Source organism: Balaenoptera physalus (genome assembly GCF_965194825.1).
Source record: "Balaenoptera physalus genome assembly, chromosome: X".
NCBI lineage: Eukaryota > Metazoa > Chordata > Mammalia > Artiodactyla > Balaenopteridae > Balaenoptera > Balaenoptera physalus.
Window position 1 is genome coordinate 31,426,146 of NC_138903.1, and position 25,301 is coordinate 31,451,446.

The 25,301-nt window shown below is 36.3% G+C and overlaps 1 protein-coding gene across 1 annotated transcript in view; it reads right to left on the reverse strand.

Moving 5' to 3' along the window:
• Positions 1-521: 521 nt before the first annotated feature.
• TMEM47 (transmembrane protein 47) overlaps positions 522-25,301 on the reverse strand; it is a 29,986-nt gene continuing 5,206 nt past the window's right edge. Inside the window, exons 2-3 of the mRNA XM_082446698.1 lie at positions 14,360-14,500; positions 522-3,910 (exon numbers count right to left, since the gene is read on the reverse strand). Coding sequence (XP_082302824.1) covers positions 3,732-3,910; positions 14,360-14,500 — 320 coding nt within the window. The 3' untranslated portion in view covers positions 522-3,731. The remainder of the gene's footprint in view (positions 3,911-14,359; positions 14,501-25,301) is intronic.

A 25,301-nucleotide genomic window follows, 5' to 3' on the forward strand; every position in this document is an offset into this window, starting at 1 on the left:
ATTTATCTAATACACAAAGGGTGATGGGAAATTTGGACTTTATGAATTTCTACACATACACATACGCACATTGAAAATTTAGTGTCTAATTAAAAAATAGAAATAATGCAGGAAAGCCTGCTTTAACATACCTTGCAACTACTGAAAACTAAACAAAAACCAAAACAGAGTATCACACCCTTCACTACTCCTCTTTCTACTTGTGTGATTAGACAATAGGAAAAAGGAGAGCCTACACTATATCTCCTCTCTGTGCCTTTTAAGATAGAAAGTTAAAAAAGACACTTAATATTCTTTCTTTTATTGTTCATATAACTCAGCTGCAGAAGATAGAAAGGATTTGGGAGATAATTTGAAACAAAATATAGTTAAAAATTTTTTTACACAAAATGAACATGTCATATCAAGCTATGTTTTCTAAATAACATATACTGTATAAAAGAGAAAATGAACTGAAGACATGTAATTTAGAAACCTGTTAAAGAGTCCACACAGTAGAGAAGACACAAAGTCAAACCACATCAGTGAAGCCACTTTTATTTTTATTTTTTCCACATAGATAACTTCATGTCAGCTACAAAAATCATGAAATGAAGAACTGATCGTGAAACTGCAAACTCAAAACCACTGGAGTGATAAACAGGTTCCCCCCAGAGGACTGTTAAAAAAAAAATAACCAGAATAGCATGAATTCATATTTAAGTATTAAACATGTCATATATTTTAAAATAATAAATACATAACAGCAGTAGAGAAACTAATAGCATAAACAGCATGGAGTATATTTTATTTTTTAAGACAGATGAAATTTCTAGGCACAGTTTTAGGCATTAAAGAGGACACAGAGGCATAGGTTAGTGTGCGCTGCTCTGTACAAAAATACAGTCTGAATAAATTACATTGCTAGCCATACAATTAGACGTCACTTACCAGTCAGTTCATTGCATGTTTAATAATATACAGGTACATGCTAATCCATATATATCATTTATATTTCAAACACATAGGTCTCTCTATATTTATGTCTTTAAAATTTACATGTTGAACTTACAAAAAGCTAAATTGTTGTGCAAGAAATCCAAATAACTAGCCCTGCTGAGTACTTTATGCTATATGTATGTATGTATATCTCTGTCTAAGATAAACAATGGGATTGTAGTTAATAGTTTGGCTTGTAAGAAAACATTAAACAAACCTGAAGCTGCAAAGACATAATGTTATTGTGGGTGAAAAATTCACTTGTGTTGATTCTGATAGACAAAACAGTATTTTGGATGAGCAATGACAACTTTCATGTTATATTGAACTTGTTAGTAATGAAACACTTTCAAATATTAGTGATGGTAGAAATATAGCATAGGGCTCTTCACTGGGAAGGGGAAAAAAGTTATATAAGAAATCTACTTCTCAGTAAACTGCAAATATGTGTGCCTTAGCCTATACTATATTCTGTCACTTTCCAGCTTTTCATATTGACAGAGAATGAAAACTTTGTTAAGACTCAAGATATGATATTGGTCTAACAGCACACTGCATCCTCTACTAGGACTAAGAAAAGTGCCTCATTGATGTCAGCACCAAAGTACTGTTCTTCCATTATTCAGGAATAAAGAGATTCTCTCCCAATAAAGAGTGTTTAGTAGCTGAAATCCCTTTCCAACAAATACCGTTATTTCTCAGGCTGCTCTGATAATATGCAATTAACTGCAAGATAGTCTGGCCCAGATTTTACTATTTCTCAAGAAAATTGCTTCAAAAGATTCTATAATAGTAATATCTTTCTGGAAAATTTCCACTCATAGTTTCTTATGATTCTATACAGAATTATATACTTTTATAAAGGTTTCTCTCCAGGATGCATTTAATCATTTTTGTCTGTCATTGCTAAAATAAGAATAAGCCTGGTTCTTCAAATTTACTTTGTGATTCCATAGAAAAGTCACAAGATAAGAGGGGTTTCTTTAAGCCTTTGAATAATAAAATAGTTTTGTTTTTTTCCTGTTGTTTTGGCAACAGTTCTTAAGACAAGCTGAAAGCAGAACTCTGCTTTGGGAGGTAAAGCAAATTATTAAATACTATTGATGTGGTCCTGCTCTTAACAGATTTTGCAATATAACAGAACACAGGTACATTTTAAATGATTTCTCCAATGCTTCTTTCTGCAAGAGGGCCAAATAGTGTCTTTGTTAACAAAAATAATTATTTATAATTTTTATATTAGAGCTGTATATTTGATATAAAAATATGTTTACAATTAAACTAACCAAATTTGTATATTAAACAGGATTAACACAAGTTTGCAGTGTAAGACTCGTTGCAAGCTTATTCCCTATTATTGATACTTCCTTCCATTTGACCAGTCAATAAATGATTCCCTTACCGTAAATCCATCATAATTGTGTGCACAAATCAGTTAGCCCATTAGTTAACTTCAGAGGACCAGGTGATAACCAGATGAATTCTACTCCTCTATTGACATTTAGACGTTTATATAAATCTATCACTATTCCTTTATTTTTTAATGAAGACATTTAAAATACTTGGAAAAAAAGCAGCCTTCTATTTTAATGAATTTTAAACAAAATGATCATCCTAATTGCTACTCTCTTTTGAACTACAGGGCTTACAGAAGAATCATTAATTTTCAGATTAACACCATTTCAATTTTTCATCTTACACAATTCTATTAACACTTTCCAGTGAAACAGTAGAGAACATAGAGCAAAAGCTTTAGGGTATATGCACTTTTGTACGGTAAATAAGTGTGAATACCGATCTAAGCCTCTTAAAAATGTGTACAAGGTTAGTGTTCAAATCACTTCACTAGAGCAAACATTTATTTTATGTGCAAAAGGCAAATGCATGTGTAGGCCTAGGAAACAACTTATTACCATTTATACTAATGGTTCACCTTCTATAAAAATATTTAAGCTTGTTACATATGCACAACTGTTTGCCGTAATGTTTGGTAAGTGATTTAAAGGGTACTTAGGACAAAAGCAACTCATGCATATTTCTTTCTAGTTGCCCCAAGGAAAGTAGAGACTCAATTTTTCCTCATTCTAGATATGGCTGAGGCAAAATTTCTAACCACATAATGAAAAGCACATGTCTCCAAGTCTTGACTTCCTTCCCAGGGAGATGCTGATTGCCAAAGCATAACCTCCCTTTAAAACAAGTATTCTTGAAGGTGGAACATGTATCATTAACCAGTTACATTCAGAACCCCCATTAGATGCTGAAGGGAAGTTCACTTTTCAAGAGTTCACTCAAGCAAATAACCAACGGTCAATGTAGTCACTGGGTGGGATAAGCAGGCGATAAGGACTCTAACAGTGGAATCCTTGTCAGCACAAAGGAGCTTCTAAACGTTGCTTATGCCAGCTGCTCCCCTGCAGGCAATAGGAGATTCAGGCATTTCTCATTCCAACTAGTTTCTCACAATGGTTGCTGTCATATAGACCCTTCGCTTGTCAAGAAAAGTGACATGAACATATTGGAAGTTTGCAGCATTTGCCTATGTCTAATCAGCTCTCTTAATTTGTGCAGGTCCCTAAAATGGATGTAAAAGCTGGTTATGATGTTGACAGCCAAAAGGCAAAAGATATTAAATCAACTGAGCAAATTGCTTGATGCTCCACAAGTGTTTTAGAAAATAGTGAGTTAGAAAAGATGCAGATGTAATCCTTTTGTTGGATGGTTGATTTTTTTTTAATTTGAGACTATTGGTTCTAGTAGTAGTCTTCGTAGTTCTTAGGGTTCAGGCAATAAAGGATGGCACCCCCAAACGAAAATATAGTTGCACCCCAGGCCAGGCCATAACCCCAATTGAACTCATGGTAAATTTTCAAGCTCACAGTTTCAATGAACTTGATTGGGTAAAGGACCAGGCTGCAAACCTGTAAAACAACTAAAAAAAAAAGCAAATCAAAATTAGGAAAATGTTATTTACAGGAAATAAAATGATATACAAATATACATATGTATGAGAATTACACTTTAATCAAATAAACAAAAAAGCCAAAAAATTTGAAGCATTGCTTATTCTAGATGGTACACTTTAAAATATGGACAACTTTTTCTGTTTAACACTATTTCACAGTACAGTAAGAATTACTCTATTAATAATCAGCAAATCACTATAATAGTATTTGATGAAATAATTAGTGTAATATAATTTATATGAGCATACAAAGTAATGGTTCTCACTTTACAAACACATATATAATTATCACTATTATGGCAAGTAGTACTAGTTTAGCTAAACTGTTTCACTATACAACACCTGTAAATAGCTTTCCAAGAATAGTGACCCCAAATAGCAGCTAAAAACCCTTGTTATTTATTTATACTCTTGAGAAATTGGGGACTTTGAATTCATTTGTACTGATGAAACTGGTGTACCTGTGATTCAAGATGTGCTTTTGTTGCTGTCACTTCTCAATATCATCTAACTCAGCCCAATATTCCAAGTCCTACCTTGATGTCCTTACTCTGATCAAAAACTATTTTTATTCTTTTCTTTTCATCCAGTCCATACCTCTCATCTTTTAAAATGGGTTCAAAAGTCATCTTTGTCAAGAAGCCACACCAACTTACACCCTATTAGATATAACAGATGACATTTATATATTTATTCCTCACCTACTTTCAAAAAAGAATTAAGTCTATGAAGGCATGGGAGATAATCGTACTAGAAAACCTAAGTTAATGATGTCTACCACAATAGGGCACAAAACTTGGCTCTTACTTCTTAGTTAAATCTTAGTTCTTAGGCAGGGCTAAAGGGGAAATGTGATGAGTCATACTTAATAAAATAAAAGAAACCAGTTAATCAGGAAGGGGGAGGTGCTTTTTAAAAAAATATCTAAAATGCAGTTGGTATTTATCCAGTGGATATTTTTATATGGGAGACACCGGATTATACATGAGGTGATGTCTTCCATTCAAAATCATAACTTTCTATTGGATCAACTATTATATAATTTCTATTTTTTTTTTGGCCACGCCACACGGTTTGTGGGATCCCCGACCAGGGATTGAACCCATGCCTCCTGCAGTGGAGCACAGAGTCCTAACCACTGGACCACCAGGGAATTCCCTTCTATTTTATTTAAATCAATTTAATGAGAATTTATGGGATGCCTTGTTCTGCCTTGTTCTGCCTTATCTGCCTTGTTCTCTACTATATGATGGCTTCCACCCTCAAGAGACAATCTTCACCCTGAAAAATCTGAGATATAGTAATATGTGACAGGGATTGGCAAACTACCAAATCTGGCCTGCTTTTTGTTTTTGAAAAAAAGTTATACTGGAACACAGCCAGGCTCATTCATTTATGTACTGTTCACACTACCATGGCACAGTTGAGTAGCTGCAACAGAAACCATGTGGCCCACAAAGCCAGAAGTATTTACTATCTGGCCTTTTATAAAAAAAAGTTTACCAACGCCTGATATATAACGTAAATTTTGGGTTAAAATAATTATTATTTAACTCATCTTAAAAATACTGTAAATTCCAAAAATGCAACAACAAAAATGTGAATAATTAAGGTGTAAGAGACAAGAATAAACTTTGACACAGTAAAAATAATACAGCTTATTACATTTTTTTAAAACAGCAAGAGAATAGATAGTGTGTTTAATTAAACTGGAATTTCGTGCTTTAAAATCTACTCTCATCTATTCTCAGTACCTGTAAAATATCATTAGTACCAATATGGCTAATGTTCCTAGAAAGTCTACATAACAGTCATCTATATCTGGCATAAGACTGATGAACTACAGAAAACTCATGAGGGGGCATGATTCCTCAAAATTATTACTTTCGATAACGCTCAGACTAGGGGTGAAATGACCTTTCTGGAAGCAGATATAAGAATTCCAAACATTTTTGCCATGTAGCTCAACACTGCTCTGGGCCAGCACTAGCCTACCATACTTCCACATTACTACTGACAGTGGATGGATAAGTAGGTCCATATAACAGGAGAATCTCTCAACATTCAAAACAGAAATCACACCTTGTTTATAGTTTAAAAATCTCAGAAAAAGTTTTAAGTCGTTGTTAGAACAACTAACAGCATATTATATAATCCACACTTCTATTTCCAGCCAGTAAGTGCTAAATGTGTATTAATTTAAAAACTGGCTGGCTCTGTGCCTTTGTGATGGAAAAGGTGCTTTCATGTTTTAAATGTCTTAAAACTAATAAGAAGTCAATTACTATCAACCATGAACTACAGAAAAAAAAAAATCCAGTTACTAAGTAAGTTAAAAAGAAAGAAAGGCATTTTTCTCCTTTGGTTTCTATACTCTGGTCACTAGTCAAATCATGACTGATCCTGCCAGGATATGATTGAAATATGAATGAGAATTAGAAACAGTAAAATTCATTTACTCATTCAACAAATACTTGAATGTTTCTAAAGTGACACAGTTTAAGGCACTGGTAACACAAGTTGCTACCCTCATGGCTAGGCACACCATTATCAGTAAATAAATACAGAATACGGCAGGTATTGCTAAGAGACGTGAAAACACAAGAAAGCAAGAAAACAAGACAGAGGGATGCAGGCTGCTCTTTTAAATGAGAGCTGAAGAAGGCCTCTCTGGGGAGGAGTCATTAAAGCACAGACCTGAATGAACTGAGGGGTGCAGGTCAATATAGTGGGAAGTGAGCGATCTTGGGTAGAGGGCACAGGCAGTGCAAAACTCCTGATGCAGGAGCACACTGGGTACAGTGGAACATCAGTAAGGATGCTATGGATGCAGTACAGCGGTACAGAGAGCAAGGAAGGGAACAGCATGAGATGAGATAGAAAAGACAGCCAGAGGCTCATTCAGGAATAGCCTTGTGAACCATGGTCAGGGGTCTGGATTTCATTCTAAGTGTGATGAGCAACTGCAAGAGGAATGCGAGCAGAGAAGTAAAAACTGATCTGAATTATATTCTAAAAGGATTATACTGCTTCTTTTGTGAATCAGCCAGTTCCTGGAGTGAGGTGTTCACCTAGCCTGCTTTTTTTTTTTAAATTAATTGTATTTATTTATTTATTTATTTATGGCTGTGTTGGGTCTTCGTTTCTGTGCGAGGGATTTCTCTAGTTGCGGCAAGCGGGGGCCACTCTTCATCGCGGTGCGCGGGCCTCTCACTATTGCAGCCTCTCTTGTTGCGGAGCACAGGCTCCAGATGTGCAGGTTCAGTAGTTGTGGCTCACAGGCCTAGTTGTGGCTCTGCAGCATGTGGGATCTTCCCAGACCAGGGCTCGAACCCGTGTCCCCTGCATTGGCAGGCAGATTCTCAACCACTGTGCCACCAGGGAAGCCCCCTTAGCCTGCTTTTAATATTCATTTCAATGTGTTTTATTTAGCAAATATTTGGTCTTCATGGTATAATATAATGATATAGTTTCCCTCTAGTGGGAAAAGTAGAAATACAACTCCTTTAGGCTCCACTGGCTTCCTTCTCTCTCTTGAGCGGCTTTCTTAGAGATGGAACTTTATTGTGTTGTTTGCCAGATGAAATGACCCTAAAACGCTTTATGCTTCTGAATTATTTTACTCTCTTTGGAATCACGGAGAAAAATGCATGTAATAGCAAAATTGAGAAAAAAATATAATCCTGCATTTGTAAATAATTTTCTTCATTTAATATAATATAGAGATGCAGGTTAAAATGCCTCCTTGCCTTTCACAGATGCTGCAAAGGAAACTAACAAACACACCTAGAGTCCAGAACTCAAGAAAATAACACCATACTATGTTTCTACTTTACCACCAATCAATGAAACATAATAGGCATTGGCTGTGGTATTGTCTATGCTCTATCTCAGAGGCATAAGTCAAGTTGTATAGCATTTTAGAATTTGAAGGGAATTTGAGGTTCATTTTATTCCCCCTCCCTACTTTTTGGAAAAGAGGCAACAAAACTACCAGCCGGAGCTTCCCTGGTGGCGCAGTGGTTGAGAGTCTGCCTGCCAGTGCAGGGGACACGGGTTCGAGCCCTGGTCTGGGAGGATCCCACATGCTGCGGAGCGACTGGGCCCGTGAGCCACAACTGCTGAGCCTGCGCGTCTGGAGCCTGTGCTCCGCAACGGGAGAGGCCGAGATAGCGAGAGGCCTGCGCACCGCGATGAAGAGTGGCCCACGCTCGCCGCAACTGGAGAGGGCCCTCGCACAGAAACGAAGACCCAACACAGCTAAAAATAGATAAATAAATAAACTAATTAAAAAAAAAAAACTACCAGCCATGAAATTGTGCAGACAGAAACATGACAAGAACTTAGAGGTTCTTGTGTTATTTCTAGTTTTCTTTAAGGGGATATTTTTCAATGTTTTCAATATTGAAATATTCAATATTCAAATAGTCAATATTTTCTAAATGGGGATATTTCAATATTTCAACAAACATTTATTGGATGCCCACTGCATTCTAGGTGAAAGAGGTAAGACAGATAGGACACAGCCCTTGCCCTTTGATATTTCATACTCTATCGTGGAGACAGACACACCGATACAAACAAATGTGTTCAACAGTAATAGTAGAGGCATGTTCACTTATAATCCATTCATCATGTTTATTGAGCTCTAATGGTATTCCAAGTACCACTTCTGCCTGCAGAAAGAAGGGAGGGCTTCAGAGACGAAGCACTATTTGAACTGGTTCTTGAAGGATGGACAGTACTCGGTCAGAAGAGAAACATGAAAAGACCTCTAGGAAGAAGAAGCAGTTTCCATAAAGCTTAGAGATATAAGAGGCTGTGCCCATAGAAAATTCACATGGGTAGAATGAAGGGCACAGTCACATGGAAATGTTTGGTTTAGACTATAAAATACTTACTAGCATGTCATAAAAATACAGACTGGTTTCTATAGGGAGACATTTCAGAGGTTATTTGAATTGTAGATGCTGTTGGTACCCTATGCTCTCATCCTCATAATTCCAGTATATGTCAGCCTGACTTTCAATTGTCAGCACCTGCACTTCTTTGCCTGACTTTTCCTCTGGCCACAAAAGCTACTTTGCCTGACTCTGAGGCAGGTACAGTGTTCTGGGAAATTACCATTGCTGTTTCCCCATCATCACCAACAGCCCTTACCAATGACTATCAGCATTTGGTTTATAAATACTCCAATTCCCTAGTCCTTCCAGTGAGGTAACTCTGAGGGGTGTGTTCTGCACTGGTTTCCAAAATTTTTCCAGGCAGATTAAGCTCCAGGTGCTTACAGTGACTACTGGTTTGATAATGTACTCTTTATTGGCTGCCTTCTCTTCCCTGCCTCACGTTCTTTCCATATCCCTTCTTTTACCTCCCAGATTAAGTACTTGCACTTGATTCCTTGCTTCAGATTCTGCCTCTGGGGAAACCAAAGGAACACGTGACAAGACCAGATTTGTATTTCAGAACTACATCTCATGTGTTTGTATGCAAGACAGCCTAAAAGGGAGGAGACTGGAGGAGGACAGGCCCCTAGGAGGTTAGTCAGTGCATGGATACCTGTGCACAGTGATGACTAAGGTAACATCAGTGGGAAAGGTCAGGGAAAGTAAAGACTATAAAAGAAAAACTGAGTAACTGGATTCCAGGAAAGGGAAAGGAAGGAGTCACATAGTTTAACTCAGACGTTACCACAGAAAAATAAATTAGGGGGAAGTTCAAATTTGGGAACTGAGATGTTCCACTTGAGGAAGAATTATACCCTCAACTAACTCAGTAATGGTGGTGTATAAAAAGAAGCTACAGACTTAGAAGATAATTTAAAGACAAAATTGATAGGACTATCCAGCCAAGTCCCCTAAATATCAAATTCACATAAAGGAAACAATATTTGTAGAATAAAAAACATTTGCCCATGAAAGGTTAACATGAAGCTATCAATTTCTCTCCTTTTTAATTTAATCTATAACTACTTAAAATTAAGCAGTACATATGAAATGAATTCTTGATGGTGATACTGTAAACTGTTCTAACCAAAGGGTAGTTTGATATGGATAAAGATCTGTGAATAGAACTTTTTAGTTTGAAATATAAGCTGGACACTGACTTTTCTGTCAAAATCTAGACTTGAAATACCTCCAGCCTTCTCCTTGTGCCTGACAGGATGGAGAGGAGGGCTACAATACACAAGCCTCTAATCAGAGATGGAAAGCAGGTGCAGGACCCCCTCCCAAAATATCCCCATTCTGCATTAACAATCATTTAGAGGAGGCTTTCTGCAGATATAACAGAAAGGAACATCCTCAATAATACAATTAGTGGGGATTCTGTCATTTAAAATCTGAATTATGAAAGACTCAGAATTTTCTGCAACTTGTCTTAAAGGCCATGGGGGAAAAAAAGGAAGCAATCATCCTAAGTCCCAGTGGGGCATAAAAAGATCTGAAAAACCAGACAATAAAAGAAAAGGACCCAGAAAAAGGCAACCCCTCTAATTTCACCAAGTCTTTAGTGAGAACTAGATGTCAGGTAACAGAATCTCCTCATGCATTATCTGTCATTGTCAGTTACACAATAAAAAACATGCTATAGTCAACTGTACTGGACATGTGCACAGTTTTCATGATGTGCTATGTTTCGGTCATGCTGTACTGATCAGCTTGTGGTCTTTATGACACCTTGAGTTGCTGCCATCCTTCAGGTGTTGCTCCCAAGAGATGGGGTAACTGGAGTTACAGGATGGACTCCAACTGTAGTACACAGTTGGCAGCTGAATTAAAAATTCAAGGCTGATTCGGCTCTTATTTTTCTGTGTTATATGTACCCAAGTACAGGTAACTCGTGAAACCTCACTTGGGCTCTCAAATTAGATGGCTGCCTTGAATTGAAACCCTGGCTCTGCAACTTACTAGCTGGACAACACCGGACAATTACTTAACCTTTCTGAGGCTTCTTCTTCACTGATAATATGAGGAAAATAAATACCTAATCTTAAGACTGTTATAGCAGAGATAGCAGTGTGCTACAGGTCTAGCAGTATGACACATGGTAGGTGCTCAGTTAATTATTATTATCATCAACAGTATCATTATAGAGAACATCTTATTCTGAAGTCTAAATTTGTAGGACTGAAGGTAGAAGAGTTGTGGAACATAGGACAATGTTTTAGATGGGTTGCAGCGATGGCTAGCTCTTAGATCTTCTAGCAATTATTCAAGCAGGTAGCAAACCCACCCTAAATCAAGGACCTCAGAGAAAAAGAGAAGACAAGAAAACCTTTAAAATTTGTTTGGCGGTGTTTATAAGACTTAATCATCAGCTTTTAGTAAAAACCCTTTAAGAGTATATTATCTAACACCAAGATAGTGTAGTTGCATACTATAGGCACCCAACATATATTTGTTAAATAAATGAATGAAAATATGGATATATGAAAAATAATCTTTACAACTGTTACTTTTTTGAGCTGTTTTGGTCTTAGATTTGTGGTCACAGGGAACTTGCTGCTTCATAAATTGCCAACAGAGAAATGGTTTAAGAAAAACCAAATTACAGTTAGCTAGTTGTTTTCATGCCTGTTTTTCCCTATCAGATTATAAGCCACATTCCTCAGTCTTCTTTCCATCATTCATTCAGCTATTTACTGAGTGCCCCAGAGTACCAGGAACTGCATATGGTACTGAATTAATGATGTAGTTCTGTGTAGAGATGTTTCCAAGTGGTAGTGCTATGTCTGTTTTGATTTTATGTACTGCAAGTTTCAGCAGAAGCAAAAAAAAAAAAAGAATATTTCTTAGTTGAGATAAGTATCATTCCCTATGTGTGTGAATACCAAGATAAAGCTTAATATTATTTGGAGAAGAAAATATTGTGAGAAAAGCGGAGAAATACAGACCATTTTCAAGCAGACCAGGATGAGTAAAAAGGGAAAATAGTCCCAAATACACATTTACAAAGAATCACTAAACTGGTGAGACAAGCCAACCACTAGAATAAGTATGTTTCCTAAGAAGCAAGCAAGATAAAACAACCATGATTTTTAGCTAGCATTGTTTCAAGTAGGCAGATTTTCCAACTTTGTTAATCTTACACCCAAATCATAAATGGATTATTATGTTTAATAAATATCTTTTCCAGAAGTCAGCTACAGGCAACTCTTTAATGGCTTTTTGCAGATGGGAGAGACAAACTTTTTCATGACATGTTTCAAATAACCAGTAAGTTTTACCTTGCTTATATGCAAAGTGAACGCTAAACTAATGGTTATTTCAAAAAAAGCTTCCATAAGCACAGTCTCAAAAGAGAATGAGTAAAATTAAATCTCAGCACGTGTACAGTTTTAAAATGTAGCAGTATAATGCTCATTTTCGGTCTTGGCAGGTAGAATAATACTGTATGAATGTTGCTTTAGGGATTCGTCTCGTTATTTTATAATTTACTAATATTTGTGGCAGCGAGAGTTAAATCAAAATCTTTTTTTGACCAAATCCATTACCTTTAACTTATACTCATTTACAATATGTTTTCTGTTACAACCAGTGCTTATTTTCACATTTTCACAAATTTTGCTATACTTGGGAAAAACTATAGAACTTTTTAAGAAAAAACTGGAACTTCCAGTTATTTCTTAAGAATGTTTATAATAGGTGCTTTAAACAACAGATTTCTGTATAGATTCTGCATATGCCATTATAGAGTAAGTTAAAGGCTAAATGGGATAGTAACTAGGTAGCACAATAATACTGGATATTTATAAGAGAATGTCTAGACTGTCTCTATATCTTCATAAATCAGAAATATGAGTATTCTAAAAATTATTCAAAACATAATTCCAGTTTTAAAGAACTGTATATCATTTCAGAACAATTTATCAAGAAATTCTATTATAATTGACTCTCTAATCACTATGTTAATAAATCCTAGCTGCAAAGATAAACTTATACTATAATTAAAATAGCTAAGTTATTTCATTGTAAAAATAGGAAAAGAGCCGTGGCAAATCCATGAACTGAGAAATAAACTGGAGAATGATGGAATCTTTAGGAGAATCTTCATGTTATACTAAATGATTCACAATAGAGACCTTTATTACACGAGATCAACAATATAATGATATTGTGGTCACCGCCTAAGACTTCAAAATATTTTTTGTAGTAGTGTTTTCTACTCTATTAGAAAGTATCTGTCATGCTATTTAGCCAGTTTTATAGGTGTCTCAATACAATGACCAGTCCATAATAGGTACCCAATAAAGAGTGAATGAATGAATGAGGGATTCAGTAGTGAATGAACCACCCGTTTAGGATTCAGTAGCCTCCTAGCCCCAGGTCCACCAGTAACTACTATGTGATCTTGAGCACATCACTTAAGAGATTTTAATTAGATCTATTTCTACATTCTTTCAACCCTGTGGACCGTTGTTTTTATGACCCTTGCATTCTGACCAGTCTTCATGGGTATAAGAAGATGAACACAAACAGCAGGGGGCAGCAGGACACTTCTGATTTTATATTTTTAGACCAAATGACCCTTCAAATCCTGAGAAATTTCATCTATTCCCATCTTTAAACAGCTTTAAAAAATCCATCTAACAGGCTAGATGGTTCTGTCAGTGTCTTCATTGTTGACAGTCACAGGGGCTTATTTTGCAGTCTTCAAATCAGATATGACTGACAGGGTAAATTGAAGGCACCAACAAGAATATTTCAGTTTCGGTCATTTATAAGAATATTTAAGGAGATCCTTATAAATGAAGATTAAACTCATATCAAATAATGTACTGGGCTTTTAGTCTTATAAGCCCCTTTTCTAAATAGCTCCCTGACTTTTAGTAAAACTTCCATTTTACCTGGGTTGATATTTTAATCCAAGCTGTGCTTCATAGAAAGATGGGTTGCTAAATTAATGAATATGCCATTGAACTCACACGATTGAATTGTCTGACGGGTCATGTTAAACGTTATGATTTTTCAGTATAAGCATGTTTATTTCAAAACAGATTTATACCTTTAAGGGTACACATATTGTAATTTTTTTTCAGTTTTATGTCAGAAAAAAACAATTTTGCCTTAAGATCACCAAGGGGGCAGTAAAAGGAGGAAAAAAGTACTGGATGTGAAGAAAGACTTGGTAAACACATCTGCTGCAATTCCTAAGGCAACAGCCCTTGTCAAGAGCCATTATTTATTCGTGTTTTAGTTCGAAGTTTAGAAATTGCCACTGTGCTCTGTGAAATGCTTAACACACTGAAAACTGATACTATGATAAACCTGTAGCCAATTTACCTTAAAATATAACACATGCCTCTTGATCTGTAGGTAATACAGCAACCACATTACTGTTTCTGCATGAGAAGGGAGGATGGTAGAAAGGTTCATGAAACTTTAATACTGGTTTGAAAGTAATGAATATATTTACCTGCTGCAAAAAGCATGACAGCAACAGGTCTGTAGAAGCGCCTTCGAGATCCCACGCAGATGGAAATCAAACCCACCAGGAATGCAATGAGAATGATGGCAGCACCGCCCAAGAGTAAAGCCAGAGTAGCAATCTGCCAGTCTGGAAGGAAAAAAGAAAGGCATTGCTTTTTTCAAGCAGTAAACTATGCTCAGCAGCAGTCACCTTGCTGCAGCTAAATAGATGTGATTTTACTGCATACCAAGCATCCTTTGGGATTTGAGATGTTCTGCAACAAAAATTACTATAAATGTCCTTATTCAGAAAAGTCTCCTACATTAAGCTAAACACAGTTGGGTTTTTTTTTTAATCTTTTTTTTCCATGTACCCAACTCTCACTTATCCTTCCAGACCCACCTTGAAATCTTCGCTAAGCACAGTTTTTAGACCACAGGTTTGCCATGCTTTTCTTCCAAAGACTCTATTAAGCATTCATGCTAAATTGGTGCCCCCTGCACAACCTACTGTCATTATTATTATTATTTAATTTTCTATTGAGCTATAAAGTTCACAAATCATAAGTATAGAAAGTAGAGAACTTGATGAATTTCATGTATATTTACACACCCACGTAACTACCGCCCAGATTAAGATAGGGAACATTTCTATCACCCAGAAAGTTCCCTCGTGCCCCTCCCCAGTCAATAATTACCCTCCTACCCAGGCTACGAACCAACATTATTTATGTATTCGATTTGCCTTTTCTTAAACTTTATATAAATGGTATCAATTCTTTGATGTCTGGCTTTTAAGTCTGTATTTATTTTCTGTCTGGCTTTTATGTCTCTGATATTCAACCATGTTGTTGCATGTGGCTTTAGTACATACTTCGTTTTTTAATTGCTGTGCTTTCTTAGAAAGCCTTCCTTTGCACACACACACACAAAAACCTCAACTTTTTTAATTGCCTTTCTCTCCCTCCCCCCCCCAACTAAAACAACTCCCCCAGCAAATTAGCATCAGGAAGATTTGTTGTTTGTTTTTTCCTCTTCTCTTTCCTTTCATTCTAATCTTACTGTTGTATTTACCACCATAGGGATGGTTTCTGAAAGTAAGTATTCCCAGGGTGCCAGAATGGACTCTAAGTGGCTCCTTGGCTCCTTTCTTCATTCACACACGTTAACAGTAAGCATATACTGACCACTTACTATGTGCAGGCCTCTGTACAGATACTTTGAGTCTCCCATGCCCTGAATGAAACCGAAACCTCGCTGAAATGTATTTGTTATTTCTTATAAAATAAAGATTTAGAAAGAGTATGACACAAAACTGGCCCATTTTCCATTTTACAAGAGTAGAATGTTCTCTAAGAAGTAAAGTGAATATATAAAAGCACTGTCCAGCTTAGGAAGCATCACAGAAAATGATACTGTGGAGAACATTCTTTCGTGGGTTTTGTTTGGAAGTCCCAGGCTGCCTCTTCTGGTCCTCACTTTAATGTATGTGCAAGAAATAAAAATAGACTTTAACCCATGGTTAAATTGCAATGCAGTCTATCCAAAGTCAAGAACTCATGAAAAAAAAAAAAAAAAAAAAAGAACTCATGATATTTTGATGCTGCACTCTGAAATTATCCCTCCAGAGAGCTCCCAAAGTGCACTCTTTACCACTGCAGGATAAGGGACAAGTAGAGGAACCTACAATGCCCTAAGATTTTCTTCTTTTATTTACACTTGTATAACCCTGCCTCAAGCATCCTCTTCCACATCCTATCCTCCTAATAAATTCTGGAAATACAGCTGGCACTGAACTAGAACTCACACAGCATTCAAGAAACAAACAAACAAGGGAGAAAACAGAACAAATCCATACTCCTTAAAATATAAAGATGAATCACAAAAAAGTGGAGAGCATTTTTTTATGCCATCTATTTGTAACAAAGCAATATAACTTCAAACAAAAGTATATCTGGCTTTCAACTAGAGTTTAAAAGGATAGCCATACTATGGGTTTTGTTGTTGTTGTTGTTGTTCCATAAAAGCATGTAGCTTTGAATTAAAAAAACAAAAGAACAATCCTTACATTTGGAAGTCTCTAAATTTTTGTGAAAAAGTTTATGCATAGCACAATTTTATTACACTTTAACGTAATAAAAATCCTTCTGAAAAGTTATAAGTTGAAATTTCTGAATAATAAATCAAATTTTCATTATATCTAAATGTTTGAGGTACAAAAAATAATAATAATAAAATCAATCCATCCAGACATCAATCAAATTCCTGGAGGCTTTAAGAGCCAATGCTGAACATTTTCTTTTTGGAGTATTACTTTCATAAAATGATTATTGCTTTTAGCAACTTACTGCAATTTATTTTAAATAAATAAGAATTTTGAAAGTATCAATTCTGTTTAAATCAAGATACAACTTATTCACTCACTTTAAAAATATCTTAAAAATAAAAGCACAATAGATTGCTTTTTTCCAATAAGCTCTTTCACATAGCCCAAAAGGCATAAAATGCCATACATTGGACTATTTCTACTTTTCAATCCAAAATAAAACAGGAATTTTGATCACTTTTCTCTACTTTAAATATCCTCAAAGAATAGCTAAAATATATGTATTTATTTGCATTTTGTAAAGAACAAGACTAAGAAAAAAATTGGCAAACTTTCTCTCTAAAGGGCCAGATATTAAAATATTTTCGGCTTTGTGGGTCATGGTCTCTGTTGCAACTACTCAACTCTGCCGTGTTGTGTGAAAACAGCCCTAGGCAGTATGTAAATAAAAGGAGCATGGTTGTATCCCAATAAAACTTTATCTACAAAAACAAGTGGTGGGCTGTCAGGCAATAGCTTGCTGACCCCTGGTCTATACCTCATGTACCATTTTTATTTATTTATTTACTTATTGAATGTGTTTTTAAAAATTTATTGATTGATTTATTTTTGGCTGCATTGGGTCTTCGTTGCTGTGAGTGGGGGCTACTCTTCGTTGCAGTGTGCAGGCTTCTCATTGCAGTGGCTTCTCTTGTTGTGGAGCACGGGCTCTAGGCGCATGGGCCTCAGTAGTTGTGGCACGCAGGCTCAGTAGTTGTGGCGCACGGGCTTAGTTACTCTGAGGCATGTGGGATCTTCCCAGACCAGGGATCAAACCCGTGTCCCCTGCATTGGCAGGAGGATTCTTAAATACTGTGCCCTGCAAGGAAGTCCTCATGTACCATTTTAAAATGTTGAACTTTCGTTTAGGTAAAGGCCTCTCAGACAATAATAATTTCATAATGAAGTCAATTTGATTAATGAGTAATACAGGAGTGCAAAGTGATGCATATCCAGCATAACAACGGAAAACTGCAAAAAAATCCTAATTTCACATGTTGAATCTCCTTAAAATAGTAATACTTTATTTCATACCGAAAACCAATAAAATGCAATAGAAGCTACAGGAGAATAACAAGTATTAAAAGGGACTAGAACCTAATTAGGAGGGGAACCTCTTGTAGCAAAGGAAATAGTTCTAAAAAGTAGATGAATACAACCAGTTCTGACTTTCTTCTATATGTCCTATATTTAATTTTAAGTATTGAGGCTGTGGCTAATGAGAAAGTCACTTTAGACATAAAGTCAAAAAGGAGCACCAATCACCAGCATCTCCACAGTTATGATATTGCTACCCTTCCCTTTGGTCCACAACCATAGCTATGCCTGCTCAAACAGAAAAGCCATTTTATTTTCCAAGAGACTAGAATTGGGCCACATATGTCTGCCACTGTCCTGGCCAGAAGCTGGGGCTTAGACTGAAGTATTGAGGCTATATCTCTGGTGGATGGTGCCAAGTTTGGGGATTGTTGTCATTATACCCATTTGGAATGATTCACTTGGGCAGGTTGCCCAGGACCAAAGCTTTAACTCGCTGACCAGTTGAACATCAATCAGTAAGCTGAAAAAGCGGTTTGAAATGGCTACCATAGTCAAGGAGGCTCAGGGTAGTTTTCAAGGTTCAGCACTAGGCATATTGGAGCTGAGAACAGTGCACGTGGCATTGTGTCTCTTTCAGTAAACAGCAACAGAATCCACTGTCCAAATATTAGGACCTGCCTCACAGATGAGTTAAAGTCAGGGACTATGTAGATAGGTCTGATACCATTTTCCTCTTTCTTACTGAACAAGACTAGGAGATGGGGGAATAAACAAGTCAAAAATACTTTTACAGATACCCACTAATGGCCATTAAAATAATAGGCTGGGATACATGTTTACAAGGATATGTATTTACTTATCTACCAAATGTAGATTTAAGAAGAATATATACATATAAAATATTTTGTTATATACTACAGGACTCGGGCAATTTTACATTAATACTATAATAAATGACTGGAAAACTATACACGAATCGTTTTTTCCATTAGAAGGTTTGCATGCCACAAATACTTGCTATCCCATATTCAGTGTTTGCAAAACAAAATGTCATAAAATTCTCAATTTTCAGCTCCATTTCTTCAAAAAAAAATCATTTATTTTAAGTTCTCATAATTGGTTAATTTCTATATCAATCTTAGTTCCCCTATTTTATAGCCCTCACAGTATTTAATCAGATGAAGTGTTAAGAGTCCTTAGAGATTTATTACTCGGCATTAGTTTTATACATTTCTATAAATGATATACTGATACAGTAGTGGAGCAGTGAACGTAAACCAGCTCTGCAGAACATCAGTGGCCATGGTTCTGTTTTACACATTGCAGTGCTCTGCACAATTAAAATTGGTCATTGTTCAATGTTGGGCCACCTGATTTGAAATCTGAGTTTGGTTTCTAAGACCTGAGAGAACAAGTGATAATAGGTTTGGAGGAAATAATGTACAACCTTAGTCCATAAACTGGTTAGGTCTCAAATGGGCTGGGAGGGATGTTTTGGATCCGGAAATGAAACCTGAAATGAGGCTGGCATAGTATATGTCAGGTTCCACTTAAGAGTATTTTAGCAAAACTGACACAGTGACACACCAGATGCATTGGAACTGCACCTACAAAAGCCAAGCCTAAAGATAAGTATGTGCTTCCCTATGACAGCTTTCTCTAACAGAAAAAAGATAAAAGAAAAAAGGAAAAAAATAATTAAAAAAAAAATATATATATATATAAAAGACAAACACACAATGTTATGCTTTCTCCCGCAGCTACAGAACAACAATTGGGCAGTCCATACGTCAAAACATCAAGTCCAACATTAATGTGCAACTCAGGAACTAAATTCAAATCCTCTTTCAAAGTATTTTTATTAGCGGGTGCCAGAGTTTCCAATGTCCATAAATGCTTTAGTATTCTGCAGAACTGTGCTGACTTACTTTACAATCTAATACATGAGACTGGCCTGAGATTGCTACTGCATTATGAAAATTCTATGGGCCACATTATAACTGCCAAATTGGAGAATTCACATTCCCTTGGGGAATTCACGGTCAAAATTTACTTCCGATTTTCAGGAAAAGCAAAATCTAAATGATGATACATTTTCCACACTTTTGAGCCAAGCTCAGTGTACCACACCAGTGCCTAAAGCTTTCCTCCACCCGTCTCATTTCAAAACCTTTAACTCATCAGACACTGGCTAATTTATTTACCTCTGTAGGTATTGTTTATACGCTGAGATTAGTTCTACTGTATGTAAATCCTTGAGCACACAATTGTCACTTCTTCTAGGAAATTAGATATAATTAAAAAGCAATGAAGAAACACATTTTTAACCTTATAAATTCAACTCCCACAGCAGGAGTGGGTGGTACTTCCCCGAGTGTATTCTAATATTTTAATGCACGATTCTCACTATTCCTATAATTCTCATCAGAAAGTAAAATATTGATTTTAATAACTTTTATAATCACACTGAAATGTGCCAGACAGGCACTTATATTTTTACCTTTGAATTCTCCAAAAGAATATTAACCAAAATGATATCCATAACTGCAATCAAAATCATTCACTACTCAACCTAGAAGAGTAATCTTTTCTGTCATCTTGACGCTATCTCACAAGCCATCCACAAGTTCTCCTTAAAGTTACTCTGCATGTGGCAGATGAAATGGAAAATCGGAACCATTTCTGAGTGAGTTTAAACTTTGTTTTCTTGGCTAAGTTGCATCCTGACCTAAATCCATCAGCATTGCGTTAATTCTCCACTGTTCCATGGGATACAGACACAAACAAAGGCAGCCAAAAGAAGAATCCGGATTCTAACTTCAATAATTAAAATGACCATCTCTTTTTTCAAACAACTAATATCAAAACTAACATTCACATGCAAACAAATATCTATGGCAAACAACTACGTCTTTCATAAAATGACAAACAGTATAGACACTGTGTGCACCGAGCTGCACAAAGTCAAGTGGAATGTCAGAGAAGCACCTACTTTAAAACCCATGTTAAGTTGGCAACAATATGATTTAAGTCTCACTCTTTAGGACCATTTATGGATAAAAAATGTGTCAGAAATACAGCGCCAACCCGATTTTAAGCACATAAATGACCTCAGGTAACCATCCAAATACAAAATGCAACAATTTTAATGACCAAAGTGCAGGTCAATTTTACCAAAATTTTGGAAAATTCTGGTGGTCCAAGAGTGCCGAACAGGTTATTAATTTTCAAGCCATGACAATTTTGTTCAAGACTTTTGAGTTGTTTTGTGTTGATGTTTGAAGAATACACATACTTTTTTCTTTACAAATAAAGGGGCACTTTAGCTGCTTCACAGAATTCTATCACAGAAAATTTGGTGGAAATGTAATTTATCATCTAAACACCATAACATACAGTGTTTTTTTTCCCAAATAAAACCATTGTATACACTGCTTAGCCAAAGCCCTACTATTAAAGTATGTTTCAGTATTTAGACAAAAAAGAAAGACACCATCGCTGCTAATGGCTGCTGTTTCTTACCAAGTATTCTGTTAGAAAGATTTCGTTAGCATTTGATGGTAACTAGTATTATCTAATGGGTACTGGTATTTCTCAATAGTAATTCCTAATCATAGTACATATATAAATTTGTGATGTGTTTGTTACATCAAACATTGTTCCTTCTCCACTCTTTGGAAAAAACCTAAGAAGGTTACAATTTGGAAATCTTGGTTATTTGGAAAAACGAGAAGAAGAAAACCCATGCCAAGACTAGGAGTGGGTGACCTGCCTCTAAGCAACTAAAAAGCTTTTGTGATGGGTTTAGCGTAGCTAATAATAATCAAAGAGCAGATGGAAGACAGCCAGCCAGTCACCCACGATCAGAATTAAAACACCCCCCAGTAAATATGGAGGGATAAATTTGGCAAGCTAGTGCCCCCACCAGTTCCCTGTTAGCAAGCTTCTTTAGATGAGAGCCCTTCTTCTACCCCCCTGCAGAAGGTGAATTTATAATTATTTCCTCTTTTATAGTACTTCGTACATTTGTATTATTTCATTAATTTGTTTAAAAGAAACTTTCCTTCATCACCTTGCTCTCACCACCAGAATGACTAGCTGACTTTGTACCAGGACAATGCTTACTCCCTGCTAGGAAATCAATGAATATGTTTCAATGAAGTTAACTACTTGGATACATAGGAGAAGATAGAAAAGACCCTCCCGGGACATTTCTATCTCTCTTTTAAGTCACCTACTAGTGCTAGGAAAAGACTCCAGGTTGCCTTCACAAAGCACTATGCATTATGATGAACATTTGGTTTCAGGACCATAAAACATGACAGAAATAAAACTCCTTCTGATGGAAATTTGAGTCCTTTTGAGGGGGTGCCTTTTCATGCATAGAGAATATGTGAATTGGAGTCCCAACTTCTATTTTTTTAACATCTTTTTGCCTAATACGCATATATTTTGTAAAGACAATCAATATTTGTGACCTTATCTTGAAACATGGCTCATTAAAACTATCATTTTAAATCTCACAACAGTTAATAAGCTGGTAGAGATAAAAATGATCTAGATATTTTTTTCCTGGTTTTCTGGAAACCATGGATGCTTCATTTTTGTAGGGGTTATTGTTTGTTTTGTTTTGTTTTGTTTTATTAATGGGAGTCTTTGGTGCCAAAGGCAAGACTACAATAGAACAGAAAATTGATGGTCTACTAATGTCTCAAAATCCCAAACAAATATAGGAGCAAAAAAGGGTAAGGAAGGTGTCCTTGTCTAATTTTCAAGGGAGATGATCCAATACTTTGAAAAGACTGGTAAGATTTAACTGTCCATGCCTTTGACATGTGAGGATGAAATTCTGCTTAAGGAAAAATCTGTCTCATGATAAATAAGTGTATCTTTAAAAAAAAAAAATAAAGCCAGAATGCAATAATAAGTTTTTTTTGTTTTTGTTTTAATCTTTATTTATTTTTTGGCTGTGTTGGGAATCCATTGTTGCTTGTGGGCTTTCTCTAGTTGCGGCGAGCGGGGGCTACTCTTCATTGCAGTGTGCGGGCTTCTCATTGTGGTGGCTTCTCTTGTTGTGGAGCACGGGCTCTAGGCGCGCAGGCTTCAGTAGTTGCAGCACATGGGCTCAGTAGTTGTGGCATGCGGGCTCTAGGGCGCATGGGCTTCAGTAGTTGTGGCACGCAGGCTCAGTAGTTGTGGTGCACGGGCTTAGTTGCTCCGTGGCATGTGGGATCTTCCTGGACCAGGGCTTGAACCTGTGTCCCCTGCATTGGCAGGCGGATTCTTAACCACTGTGTCACCAGGGAAGTCCCCCAGAATGCAGGAATAAGTTGATAGGAAAACTCAGTCTCTTGATAAATAAATGTATCTTTTTAAAAAAAATAAAGCCAGAATGCAGTCATAAGTTGATCCAGTGAAATTTATATGCATATAATCAATTTAAGAAACTTACATGGCTGGCTTCCACAGACTTTTGGAAGTGTTTTTCAACTTAAAATCAAGCAGTTGTTTTAAAGAACCCTATCATAGAGAAACTTAAAGAAAAAGAAGTTTTTGTTGATTTTTAAGGACTAGCCACGGTAACAATGTAAAATTTGATGATAATAAACATCTAAAACTTAATGGACTTATCAACATAAATGAGTCTATTTGAAGACTCTTTAAATTCTATGGGAAATCAAATCTTGGATGATAAATAATCTTCTAAAAAGTAGACAGCTGTTTCACATGTAGTCCTTAACTTCTTCATCCAAAGTTCCATACATGATAGTATTCAACAATCCTTCAAATACCAAGAGATAGTTATCTGCAATATTACTGGAAATTCTGAAAACCCGCCCTGCAAAAATACCATGGCTAAGTACAATCTCTCTATTGAGTCTTTAATATTCTGTCTTGCCTTATTTTTCTTGTCCATGCAATAAATTTAATCGGGCAGGATTATTTTTTAAAATCTTTTCTACTCCAGATGTGCTGTGATTCTGTGATTCAACATATGGGCAATTATCAAGAGAAGAATCATGTTATTAAAATAATGAAAATACAAGCAAACAAAAAACATCCCTGCAACTCTCATACCTTTCTAGCACTACAAAACTTGGCTCCTGTATGGAATTGTTACATTTTAGTGTTCATGTACAAACCATGTCGTCAGACTCATACAAAACCTTCTAAGAAAGGCTAAAATTTTATCATGAAACATGAAGTAGCAAATTAAGAGTTCAGATTCTTAATCAGTTTGATCCTTGATCATTTGAGACTATAAACCAAAAATGACCTAAGGTTGAATATATAGAGAGAAAAACGTTCTCTATTTGTAGACAGGTTAAGTTTTTGAGCTCATTTGATTCCAAATCTAGAGTAATCCCATACAAGCAACTAATCATTAAAGCCATGTGCTGGTTGAGGGCAGTTTTTGCCCCAGCCAAATGTTATTTATACAGCTGATTCAAAGTTCTTAAAGAAAGAAGCTATGTAGTTGTCTTGGTTCTTCAGAGGCAATAAAGAAAGAATGCAGATTTCTGGCTAGACTCCAGTGTCAGACTATACTTGCAAATGTGGCCCAAGAGCATTTCCTATCCTACATGCTCTTCTACAATGTGACCTTGCCACTGCTCCATCAAGAAGCAAAGCCCAGTTCTCCTCCCCTGGAATCTGGACTATACATATGGCTCCTCTGTGATTTCCCAGGCTGGTTCAGACAGAGACTGATTCTCTTTGAACCCTTGCTCTCAGCAAAACTACTCATCCTGTAAGAAGTCCAACTACGCTGAGACCACCATGCGAGAAAGGCCAGTCCCAGCTGAGTCCAGCCTCCCAGCCATTCCCAACAATAAGTCAAACCCCGTGAAACCATTTGGAAGAGGATCCTGCAGTTCCAGATGTTCTAGTTTCCAGCCATTCAAATCACCCTCAGCTCCAGCTCCAGACATCCTGGAGCAGAGACAAGCCATCCTCATTATGCCCTATCTGAATTCCTGACCCACAAAAGTCATGAGCATAATAAAATAACTGTCATTTGACACCACTAACTTTGGGGGTGGTTTGTTTTCCAGCATTAATAACTGGAACACTCTTGGAGAAAACCTGTCCCTACCACTGATTGAGAACTTGGTAAACTTACAAAAATACCTGGTCTCCTCAATAATATATGGAGATAACATTAGCTAAACTGCAAGTTTATTCAACACTGGGAATAATAGAGATGTCTGGCCCGGAATAGTACTGAATAAAAAAGGTAGCTATTAGACAATAATTTTGTGATCATGATTTACCAAGAGCACTGTTAAATGCAGGGAAGTACATATCAAAATTTAAATTTGAGACTAACAACATACTTCATTCAATGCAAAAAAAAGTTTACCACTTAAGGAGGAAAAAGCCCTCAATTATTGAAAAAAATTATCATTTTGGGTTTGCTTCTCTGAATATATAAGGAAGAAACGCAACCCTAATGAGCAGGTATGTTTGCATATTTAATCTTCATGACAAATCATCTGACGAAGAGTAACTGTATGAGGTCATATGATTGGTAAGTGGTCAA